General features: G+C 46.2%; 1 protein-coding gene and 1 pseudogene across 1 annotated transcript; both read right to left on the bottom strand.

The window, feature by feature from the left end:
• Positions 1-5,295: 5,295 nt before the first annotated feature.
• LOC114640685 (igE-binding protein-like) lies at positions 5,296-6,306 on the bottom strand (the record flags this gene model as incomplete). Its single annotated transcript, XM_028789671.1, has 1 exon — positions 5,296-6,306. A coding segment is annotated over one exon (1,011 nt), but the record flags the coding sequence as incomplete, so codon positions are not given.
• A 2,589-nt stretch (positions 6,307-8,895) lies between these two features.
• Positions 8,896-12,587, bottom strand: LOC114640681 (annotated as a pseudogene).
• Between the last annotated feature and the right edge of the window lie 46 nt (positions 12,588-12,633).

Below are 12,633 nucleotides of genomic sequence, written 5' to 3'. Positions count from 1 at the left end.
GCGCAATTTACTTGTTTACTAGGAAGAATTATGGCTGACAGCGCCACCTAGCGATGGCGGACTTTGCCAGCACCCGCCGCGGCTCTCTACATCTGCCCCTTTTTTGTTTTAAAACAGAGGGTGGTAGAGGTCCCTGGGAAGGTTACGTAACTCCCATATTTGGGGGTCTCACGGCGGGTCGAGTCTCTTTAGAGGGTGGTGCTCAAATGTTTGAGGCTTTACAGGGTGTCTTACCAGAAGCCCTTGGGTGCAGCGGCTGAGGAATCTGTCTACTGGCTATTTCTTTTTTGATTTGTTAAACAGGCACTGGTCAATGTCCCGTGTCTAGGCTGACTGACATTTCTCCACAGCCAGCACCAAAGAATGGTGAGCTCTCTGTCTAGGCTACGAGGGTCACGCACCCACACCTGGCATTCTCAGAATGTGCGCCCCAGGTTGTGGCCACTCGTAATGCCTGTCACCGGGTAAAATCACCATTCGTGGTGTACCTCTGGCATATGGGATCAGCTTATTCCCGTCGTTGGGACCAATTGGCAGCTGGCCTGGAGACAAAAGGATGGAGTTATCTATCTGGCTGTTCTTGGCCTGTCTAGTGTGGTACCGGTTATGACTCAAACTCAAGGCCGATCAAGCAAATTCCATCTTGGGGGAATAAGCGATCAAGAACTGATAGTTTAAGACGGTCTCCCTTACCCTACCAGGTGCAATGGAAACAAGTCCTCTGGGTGCAAGGGCTAAGGGGAACAGAAAGAGATGCAAACACCCATCCCTGTGCAATGGAGTCATCTCCTAGGGGTGCAAGGGCTGTTTGTCTCAAAATTCAGGTACCACAGCTACACAGACAAGGATCAGCCAGGCCAAGACTCCTCACTGACCCAGTGTAATGGGCAAATCCTCTGGGGTGCAACGCTGATGGCCTAACATTTAGCACCACCACTCGTGAGGGGGAGACTGCTTATAATTGAGGCAGTGATAACCACACTGCAGGGGAAGCCCCTAGTACTTTGGTCACAAGCGCCTGGCCAATAATAGCCTTGTCAAGATTTTGTTGAGCTCTGAGTTTGCAAACCAACCAAAAGATGAATACTAATCCGCAACATAGGGCATACCAAACAGGCCTACTCCCACCCACTTAAAAAAAAAAAAAGAAAGAAGAAAAAGAAAAGAAAAAGAAAGCTGGAGAAATCCAGGAGGACAGTCCCTCAGTCAGGGACAGATCCACGCGCGTCGAGTTGATGTTCACCACAGCTGCTCTCAATTTTCTGAGTGTCTCACTGAAGTTTTCTGACCAATTTCCTGTAAGATACTGAAACAATTTTCTGGACAGATTAGTTACACGAGTAAAGTTTTTATACTGTACACTGGTGATGTAAAGTGTACCCAGTTTTTTCTCACATCTCAATTGGGCTAATTGAAAGAGGATATCTAATCTCTCTCTCATTAAATCAAGGCGTTGATTAAGGATCATTAGCCCGCCTTTTAGTTGGGCGCTGGCGGAGGTTTGAAGGTTAACAGTCTCTGTCACCGTGGCTGACAATTGGGGGTAGTGTCCACCTGAACAGAAGTTGACATAGCAATCCCAGTGGCAGTGGCGGTAATGGCACTAACTGATATTGCCGCCACTATGGCTGTAGTTATACCAAATCTCTTTTTTGTCTAAATAATGACAAAGTGGAAGGAGTCTCCACGGGGATGGGAACCCATTGTGACTCTGGCAACCATAGCTCGAGTGAATCTTTCAGAATTTTAACGCTGGGACATCTAGCAGGTTTTATTGGTACAATTCTTAAAGGTGAAATTTGATAAAATAAACAAAAATACTAGGAACCTGTATCCCTTGGATCAGCACAAGGGCTATCATCAGAGCCTGGAGGGTCCGCCTGGGTGTCACCTTCCAGTATCGCGAGTCGCCGCGTCAGCCGCTCTGGTAGCCAAAACGGGTTGTCTTCTTCCTGTGGGAACACACAGACCGCTCCCCTGGCTCTTAATAAAACAATATCTGGGCCCTTCCATTGTCCGGTCAAAATATCCTTCCATTTCACCATCTCTTTCGGCCTCTCAGGCTCTAAACAGTGACGGTCAGCAGCGGAATGGCCCTGACTGTCCAGGTTTAAAATATTGAGGGTAAAAGGTGCTATAGAAACGCTGACTCGTGGCACTGAGGGTAGAGTCTCCTCGACTCCTCCCTTTTGTTTTATTAGATAAGACTTAAGAGTGCGATGAGCCCGTTCTATGATGCCTTGTCCTTGAGGGTTATAAGGGAGGCCTGTCAGATGGGTTACCTCTATTTGGCGACAAAACTGTCTAAACTTTTGAGAAGTGTACGATGGCCCATTGTCCGTCTTAAGAATTTTAGGCTTCCCCCAGGCACTCCATGCCTCAAGGCAGTGTTGAATAACATGTGCTGCCTTTTCTCCGGTCAACGGAGAAGCAAATATAATTCCAGAATAGGTATCAATGGAAACATGTAAATATTGTAATTTGCCAAAGGTTGGGATGTGAGTAACATCCATTTGCCAAATCTGTAGTGACCGAATTCCTCGTGGATTAATTCCTACATGAGGCACTGGTAAAAATTGACAGCAATTCTGACATTGAGTAACTATATCTCTAGCTTCCTTTCTAGTTATCTCAAACCGACGACGTAACGTCTCTGCTGTCACATGAAAGTTTTTATGAAAATCCTTGGCCAAATCTAATTTGGAAGATAAGGCGATAGCAACCAATTTTGTGGCTCGATCCGCTAGGTCATTCCCATGAGACATTGGGCCTGGTAGACCTGAGTGAGCCCTGATATGTGTAATAAAAACCGGGAATCTCCTATTAACTAAGGCGAATTGAATCTTTTGAAAAACTTTTACGAGTCTACTAGATGGTCTAATTAGCCCAGCCACTTCTAAGGCTTTAACTGCATTTACTACATAAAAGGAATCTGAAACAATATTTAAAGGGCCTGGAAAGGTTTCAAGAACCTCCAAAACTACCAAGCATTCCACAACTTGAGGTGAGGTCTCATGATATTGTTTGGCAGTGACCTTATTATCAATTACATAAGCACCCACACCTGTCTTTGACCCATCTGTGTAAACAACCACTCCATCCGGGAGCGGCTTTTGAGATAAGACATGTGGAAATACAATAGCTTGAGTTAAGGCAAACTGTAAAATGGGATGTTTAGGGTAGTGATTACCTATTTGACCATTAAAGGAGGTGACCAACACGGCCCAAACATCAGAGGTAGCAGTTAATATTTGAACTTGATGTGCAGTATAAGGCACTATTAAAACTTTAGGCTCCCTTCCAAAATGAGTGACAGCTGCTTTTAATCCCCGTAAGGCAAGCTGAGCAACCGCATCTGGATACCATTCAATAATCTTTGCAGGAGATGCATTAGGATGAATCCATAATAAGGGCCCATCCTGCCATAACACGGCAGTTGTGTAAATGTCTGGTTTTAAAGACACACAGATTAAAAGTTTTGGTCTCATCAATGCGTTTTAGCTGAGCTTCTTGCAAGGCATCCTCCACCAATTGCAGGGCATGGTTTGCAGCCAGTGTTAGCGCTCTTGGTGAGGAAATATGGGAATCTCCTTCCAGAATGTCAAACAAAGGTTTTAATTCAGCAGAGGGAATTTTCAAAAATGGTCTTAACCAATTTATATCACTTAATAACTTTTGAAAATCATTTAAGGTATGTAAATGATCTCTGCGAATTTCTAATTTTTGAGGAACTATTTTCTCAGGGTAAATAACTGTCCCTAAAAAGGAACCAATTTCTGAAATTTGAACCTTCTCTGTGGCAATATGCAGACCCCACTGTCTTAATGTAGCAATTAATAAAGGATATGAGTTCTGCAAAATGGTCAACTCTTTATGGCATATTAAAATATCGTCCATAAAATGAATCAAGAGTAGAGAAGGAAATTGTTTCTTAACAGGTTCAAGGGCCATTTGTACATACAGCTGACACATGGTAGGACTATTGGCCATGCCTTGAGGCAAAACTGTCCACTGATATCTTTTGTCTGGTTCAAGGTGATTAACAGCAGGTAAGGTGAACGCAAATCTTTGCCTATCTTGCGGGTGTAGGGGAATGGAGAAAAAGCAAGCCCTAATGTCTATAATTATTATCCTCCACTGCTTAGGTAAAGCAGAGAGCAGAGGCAGGCCTCGTTGCACTGAGCCAAACAGCTGCATCTGTCTATTAATGGCCCTTAGATCATGGAGAAGTCTCCATTTTCCTGATTTCTTTTTTATAACAAAGATAGGGGTATTCCAAGGAGAAGTAGAAGGTTCTAAATGACCAAGCTGTGCCTGTTCCTCAATCAGCCTTGTAGCAGCTTCCAATTTCTCAGAGGATAGGGGCCACTGAGGAACCCACACGGCTTCCTCTGTAAGCCAGGGTATGGGCAAAGAGCCCTCAGTGGCAACTAGGGAAAACCCAGACCTTGTCTTCCTGTATTACTTTCTTGTGAAATTGGGTTTAACCTTCCTTGTTCTTTTCTGCCAAGGCCTTTTCCTTCCTTATATCCCATTCTTTTCATAATATTAATAGCTTGTTGAGAGTACTCATTAGTTAGTGTCAGTCCCAGGTCTTGTAAAATGTCTCTTCCCCAGAGGTAAACGGGAAGAGGAAGCACATAAGGTATAAAGCTTCCTGTCTGACCCTCTGGCGTCTTCCAAGTCAAGGAGCGTGAACTGACGGTAGGGTTGGCCTCATATCCCAACCCTTGTAAGGAATGGGATGACTGTGTAACAGGCCACGTTTTAGGCCACCAGTTAGAGGAAATAATACTTTTATCAGCTCCTGTGTCTAAAATTCCTGTAAAGCTCTTCCCTTCTATTGTTAATTGTAAAGTGGGTCTGGTTTTGAGATCCACTACTAAATGAGCAAAGTCAGTTCCTGAAGAACCGAACCTATTGGCACCTCTTGGCGCCCCGGTGGATGGAAAACAATTATGTAAACTTGGAAGAATAACCAATTGAGCAATCCTATCTCCAGGGGAGATAGAAAATATGCCTGTGGGCAAGAACAGAGAACTTGAAGTTCCCCTGTATAATCTTGGTCTATCACACCAGGATGAACCACAAGCCCCTTCAAGGTAAGAGAGGAGCGGCCTAGAATGAGGCCAACGCTTCCCTCAGGCAGGGGACCTTTAAAATCAACCGGGATAGGTTGCACACCCTCATGTGGCATTAATAAGAATTGGGAGATAGAGCGGAGGTCCAACCCTGAGGAACCTCTTGTAGCTCTGCAGTTAGAGGTCTCCCCCGGTTGTAGGCTTGTGTCCCATATTTTTTGGGGCCCTGAGACATTGGGCCCGGATATTCGTTTTTTGAAATATTTTCATCTCTTCCTATAGGGGAGGGATCATGTTGAATAATCCTTCCCTGAATGTCCTTAACCGAGCGACATTCATTGGCCCAATGATATCCCTTCCTGCATTTAGTACATAACCCAGGGGTTTTCTTTTGTATAGGAGTACGACATTCTCGTTTCAAATGACCCGGTTTACCACAATTATAACATACTTTACGGCCGCCAGGACTTGAGCGGCTCTGGCCCTGCAGGATAGCTGCTGCCAGGCCAGCATTAGTCAGTGGGCCTCCAAGACCTCGGCAGACCTTTATCCAATCTGTCAGCCCTTTGTTTCTCCTAGGGGTAATAGCTGCCTTACATTCTGGTGAGGCATTTTCATATACTAATTGCTCGATCAATGGCTTGACTTGCTCTGGGTCTCCGAAAATTTTGCCTGCTGCTTCTGTCATTCTAGCAACAAATTCTGAGAAGGACTCCTGGGGGGCTTGTAATATTTTTGTTAAATTTCCTCCAGCCTCGCCCCTTTTCGAGAGGGCCTTCCATGCCTTAATTTCGGCGGCGGAAATCTGGCCATATGCTCCCCAATCATAGTTAGTCTGGTCAGCAACATACTGTCCTTGCCCTGTTAATAATTCGAAAGTCCACTGTCTCTGGTTGCCCTCCGCATTAGCGTTGGCCTTTGCCTGTGCTTGAGAAGCATCGTGCCACAAAGCCTTCCATTCCATATACTGTCCCATATTAGGGAGAGCAGCTTTTACTGTGTTCTGCCAATCATTCGGAGTCATTGCCATAGTGGCAAATCTCTCAAGCTGCATAATTGTAAAATTAGCATCAACTCCATATTTGTTAACCGATTCAGCAAATTCTTTGATAGAAGCATACTCTACAGGTGCGTGGACACGGCCTCCTCCCGCGTCCTCAAACACTGGAAAAGCTTGTAACATTTTTCTCTTGTCTTCCTCTGAAAGGAAGGAGCCTGAGCAGCGCCTGTCCACATGAGGCGGAAGTGCGCCGGGAACATTAGGTTGGGAGGGCGCTACAGGCCGAGAGGCCGTCCGGCTTCTATCTCTCGTTTTCCTCTGCTTTAGATTTTGCGGCGGCAACTGTTTATCTGGTTGGCATCTTTCCTCTTCATCTATCTCTTCATCTGAGTCCTCTGAGGAAGTTATCCCCTCCGACTCAGAGGCATCAAGCCCCAGCACTTCCTTTACTGGATAAAGAGATCTCTTTCTGAGGCTTACTTTTCTCCCGTCTCTCCCAAGAGTGTTCTTCCTCTCTTCTTTCGTCCCCGTGAATTGGTTCTTGGGGAGGCTTGATTTCCTTAATACGTCTCTCTTCTCTTTTCCTTTCTGAATTTCTAAGCGCTTCTTTCCTCTCTCTGTTTCTGACATGCTGACTTGTAATCTATCTACTATTCCCCGAACCCTCACGAGAACCAGAAGGAAGAATACTAATGCTGCTAGCACCATAGCGAGAGCCTCTAAAGTTCCTGCCAACTGGGGAGGGAAGTGAATCAAATCAAATTGAAACATATCTCTCAGAGAACATTACCTCGTTCTACGGTTCTGGATTCACTCCACGCGTGGAGGGCGAGTGGAGGGTCTTCTTAAACAGTGCCGGCGATGGTAAATTCTCCCGGGTTTCTCGGCACCAACTGTGACCTGCGCGTGTAGTCGTCTCGCCGGCAAGAACACACACACACACACACACACACACACCGGAATCCTCCCGTATGAACACGTTTATTCCCAAAAACCAAAATGGTGGAAGAAGACCCCCAGCCCTGGGAAAGCACTCCTATATACCCTAGAGCGGTGTATTCACCTCTGATTGGCTGCTTACTCGTTGCGCGCCAAACGCCGTGGGATGGGCTTTAACTTTGGCGGGCTTTTACCATGGCACATGCGCAATTTACTTGTTTACTAGGAAGAATTATGGCTGACAGCGCCACCTAGCGATGGCGGACTTTGCCAGCACCCGCCGTGGCTCTCTACATCAAATCAGCCGATGGAATCCTCAAATATGGCCGAAGCCAATTTATGTCTCCTAAAAGTTTCTGAAAATCATTTAAAGTCTGTAATTGATCCTTACGGATTTCAAGTTTGTGTGGAACAATCATTTCTGGATAAACCATTGCTCCTAAAAAGGATCCAACATCAGCCACTTGCACCTTATCGGTGGCTATATGCAAGCCCCATTGCTGTAATTGAGCCAATAGCATAGGATACACCTTTTGTAATACCCTCATTTCTTGGTGGCATAGAAGGATGTCGTCCATATAATGGACCAACAACAGGGTTGAAAACTGTTTCCTGACAGGTTCAAGGGCCCTCTGGACATAAAGCTGACACATGGTGGGGCTATTTGCCATGCCTTGTGGTAAAACCTTCCACTGATATCTCTTATCAGGTTGCCAATGATTAATAGCTGGTAGCGAAAAGGTGAAGCGAGGTCTATCTTGGGGGGCTAACGGGATGGAGAAAAAGCAATCTTTAACATCTATAATAAAGGTCTTCCAGCCCTTGGGTAGGGCCGACAACAAAGGCAGACCTCTCTGTACAGCACCAAACAACTGCATTTGTCCATTGATGGCTCTGAGGTCATGAAGCAATCTCCATTTTCCCGATTTCTTTCTAATCACAAAGATTGGAGTATTCCAGGGAGAGGTGGATGGCTCTAAATGTCCCAATTTTATCTGTTCTTCCACTAGTTGCATAGCTGCACCCAATTTTTCAGAGGACAAAGGCCACTGGGGAACCCACACGGCTTCCTCTGAGAGCCAAGTTATGGGCTTAGACTCTCCAGCGGCCCCTAGGAAAAACCCAGGCCCTTTTTGTCTGACTGAGATACGGGGGAGATGGGATCAGGTCTGCCTTGTTCCCTCGCCCCTAGTCCTCTACCCTCTCGATAACCCATATGAGACATCATGTTAACAGCCTGTGGAGAATAGGTGTCAGTCAGCTGTAAATTTAGTTGTTGTAACACATCTCGACCCCATAGGTTGACTGGCAGTGGAAGAACATATGGGGTAAAAGTTCCAATCTGGCCCTCAGGGGCTTCCCAACAGAGGGTCTGTGAACTGACTGAGGGGTTAGCTTCATATCCCAGCCCTTGTAAGGAGCGGGATGATTGAGTGACAGGCCAAGCCTTAGGCCACCAATTAGTAGAGATGATACTCTTATCAGCTCCAGTATCTAGGATGCCAGAAAACTGTTTACCTTCCACTTTTAATGTTAAAGTGGGCCTGGTCTGTAAATCCATTATTAAATGGGCCTGATCTGTCCCCGATGACCCCAGACCCCCCTCTCGGTCTTTGTCAGTCGAAGGAAATTTATCTTGAAGGCTGGGGAGCAAGACCAACTGTGCGATACAATCTCCTGATGATATGGAGAAGACTCCTTTAGGACTAGAGCAAAGAACTTGAAGCTTATGTGTATAACCAGCATCTAAAATCCCTGGGTGGATGATAAGACCTTTCAGTGTTAAGGAGGGGCGATCTATAATGAGTCCCACACTACCATTCGGCAGGGGTCCTTGAAAACTAACTGGAACAGGTTGGGCCGCCATTTGTGGCATCAATAAGAGTTCGGTGGTGGCACGGAGGTCCAGTCCTGCGGAACCTGTGTAGGCTCAGCAGCAATCCAACCTCTCTGATGGGGGCTTCGTGTTCCATATCTTTTGGGGCTCTGGCGCCCTGGGCCTGAATGACCGTTTTTTGGCGGCTCATTTTCTGTTCTGGTAGTAACGTCAGCGGGGAGTAAGTGACCCTGCAGGTCTCTGGTGGATCTACACTCACCCGCCCAGTGGTATCCCTTCTTACATCTTGGGCAGAGGCCGGGTGGTCTTTTTGGCTTATTTTGTGGGTGGCAGCAGTCTTTCTTTAGGTGGCCTGGCTTTCCGCACCCATAGCAAACCTTTTGCAGAGAGTTGTCACCTTTTGTTTATAGGATGGCAGCAGCCAGTCCCACATTAGTCAAGGGACCTCCGATGCCTCTACATGATTTTATCCAATCGGCCAGCCCTTTGCTCTTACGAGGCCTTGTAATGGCCTTGCATTCTGGGGTGGCATTCTCAAACACTAGTTGCTCTATAAGGATTTTTATTCTCTCCGTGTCTCCAAAAATCTTTATGGCAGTATCTGCCATTCGTGCAACAAAATCTGAGAAGGACTCTTGGGGCTCCTGGACTACCCTGGTTAATTGGCCCTCAGACTCGCCTTTTCTAGAGAGTCCTTTCCAGGCTTGAACCGTGGCAGCAGCAATCTGAGCATACGCCCCCCAGTCATACTCAGTCTGATTATTAGCATATTGCCCTTGGCCAGTCAAAAGGTCCTATGTCCAAAAGGCTTGATTTCCAATTAAAAGAACATTAGATTTGGCTTGTGCTTGGAGAGCATCCTGCCACAGGGCCTTCCATTCCATAAATTGTCCTGAGCTACTAAGCGTTGCCCTTGTGGTGGTTTGCCAGTCACTTGGCGTTAAGGCCATGTTGGCGAGTCGCTCAACTTGCATGATTGTAAAACTGGCATCTACCCCATATTTGCGGACGGATTTTGCAAGTTTCTCTAGAACATTAAATTCAACAGGGGCATGAATTCATCCGCCTTCAGCCCCTTCATATACCGGGAAAGCCATTAGAATTTTCTGACTAACCTCGGGTGAAAAGAAGGAGTCTACATGCCATCCCACATAAGGCGGGGGCGCACTTGGAAGAGTGGCTGGCAATTTTATAGATTTAGGGCCTGCCACCGCTGGGTCTGTATGTTTTCCCTTTCCATCCTCTGCCCGTGGCCGCTCACCTGGATGATATCTGTTCTCCTCATATCGAGCAGCCTCTTCTTCCAAATCCTCTTCCTCCAAAGGACTAAGGCCCTCAGTCTCAGAGGAGTCTATTTCAAAGGCCTCTAAGTCTTTTAATGGGTACAATGGTCTAGATTTGGCTTCTTTTTTTATCGCCTTGCACTTCTCTCCCAGAGCGTACTTGCTCTTTCCTAACTCCTCAGCAGGTTTCTCACCTTTTGAGGGGCCTAAATTCTTAGCATTCTTTGATTTCCTTTTGCGCGCACCACTTCTCTTTTCTCAATCAGATTCTGACATGCTAGATTGTACTTCCTGCAACACCTCCTGCCCTGCCTTTACCGCTGCACGGCACTGCTCGTCCTTAAGGTCGCCCTCCTCCAAAGCTCGATCTACGCAAAATGAAATGAGCAGAAAGAGAAAGAGGGCGAATACCACTAAAACGAAAGCAGCAGCCGCCTCGGTCACCTGTGAGGCAAGAAGAGAGAGCATACCTTTCTGATCCTTACCATAGGCTGCAGTTCTGGATCCTCCCGCGAATGGGGGTCTCCCTCGGTGCCTGGCGATGGTTCGGCCTGTTCCCGGGTTTCGGCACCAGCTGTGACCCGCGTCACTTTCTCGCCAGCAAGAATGGACTCAGACGTCAGGATCCTTCTGCAGCAAGCTTTATTGAAACTGAAGAGAGGAAAGACCCCGAGGGGAAGAGGAGCTCTCCTTATATACCCATCGGGTCGGCGTGTCCCTACTCTACTGGCTGATGCGTCTCGGCAGGTATGACGCGTCGGGCTGCGTCAGCTTTTGACAGTTACCGGCTGCTCAGGCATTCGCCTTACTGGTGTTTAATGGCGATTTCAGGAGGGAGACTACGCATGCGCGGCAGCGCACCACAGAAGACCAAGAAGCATTTAGCTATGCAAGCAAGCCTAGCTCAGCCTCTGTCACTGTCCGCCGAGTCCTTTTTATACTCCCTCCAAACATCATGTGTCCTCCACAGGTCCTGCCTCAGCACGTGATTCTGTCTCAGCTGACATCACTCTGCCGATTGGCCAGAGTCCTCAGAAGTGATAAGAAACTGCAGCACACCACCAGAAGTTTTTTGGTACATTTCTCTTTATGGAGTCACGACAAATGCAGCTCAACTACACAATGTAAGGCAGATCAATACATTCCTGTCATTAGCAAAGAATGCTTCACCACATGTCCTTTCACGTGCTTGCTTTAGTAGAGCATCCTTCCACCTGGGTCTGCTTCACGTGTTTGTCCCAGCAAAACACCATCCACCACAGCTGACTTTCCAAAGAACCCAAAAGTTTCCACTTGAGTCATGTTTATACAGAACCTCAGAACTGTTTGTGAGGACTGTGCTGGTGTGTGTGGTGTAGTGGGGACTAAGGGAAGGAAAAGAATATCATCTCATTAAAGAGATAGTTATTCCAACAATGTCTCTAGGAAGGCTTAAGGTGTGGCTGGATTTCTCTTCCTTCCTTCCTTCCTTCCTTTCTTTCTTTCTTTCTTTCTTTCTTTCTTTCCTTCTTTCTTTCTTTCTTCTTTTCTTTCTTTTGAGACAGGGTTTCTCTGTGTAGCCCAGGCTGTCCTGGAACTTGCTCTGTAGACCAGTTTGGCCTCAGACTCAAAGCTCTACTTGCCTCCCAGTGCTTGGATTAAAGGCGTGCGCCATCACTGCCTCACCATCACTGCCTGGCTGTGTCTGGCTTTCTAAGGGTGGACCTGTCTCACCCAGGGGGGATCCCTTGGCCAAGTGGTTGAGTGGCTTAACTGGATTAATTATTTCATGTTTTAAGTAGCTTGGAACATTAGGGTTCCACTCACAACAAAGATTTCATCTTCTTGACCAGAAGGAACAAGCAGTAGTGGGCAGAGGGGTGAGGGCAGATCCTGCTAGATTATAAATAGCTTTCTTTTTTCTTTCTTTCTTTTTTGGTTTTTCGAGACAGGGTTTCTCTGTGTAGCCCTGGCTGTCCTGGAACTCACTCTGTAGACCAGGCTGGCCTCAAACTCAGAAATCCGCCTGCCTCTGCCTCCCAAGTACTGGAATTAAAGGTGTGCACCACCACTGCCCATGGATAGCTTTCTTAGATGACTTTCTCTCTCCAACCCCTAGGTAGCAGTTGAAAGCTAGTTTTAGTTAGAGATGTAACAAGATGAGACTTTTCTAAGATGTTATATAATTTTAATTTATATAAGTTTATATATAAATTTTATATATTTAATTTATGTATTTATACATTACATATAAGTTAAATTTAGATATAATATACATAAAATATAAGAATATATAGAGAGAATATAAGAATACATATATTCTTTCCATTTTTAAATTTTGAAAAATTTCAGTTCTAGGCCTGGAAAAGTGGCTCAGTGGTTAATAGCATTTTCTGCTCACCCAGAGGACCTGAGTCCTATACTCAGCCTACATCGGGCAGCTCACTGCTTCTGGCCTTTGCAGGCATCTTTGTTCACATGCACATACCAACACATGGACAAATAATTAAAAAA

This window comes from Grammomys surdaster, unplaced genomic scaffold, assembly GCF_004785775.1.
Source record: "Grammomys surdaster isolate TR1022 unplaced genomic scaffold, NIH_TR_1.0 125849, whole genome shotgun sequence".
NCBI lineage: Eukaryota > Metazoa > Chordata > Mammalia > Rodentia > Muridae > Grammomys > Grammomys surdaster.
Note: the sequence above shows the minus strand (reverse complement) of the source record. Positions and strands in the feature narration are given on the sequence as shown.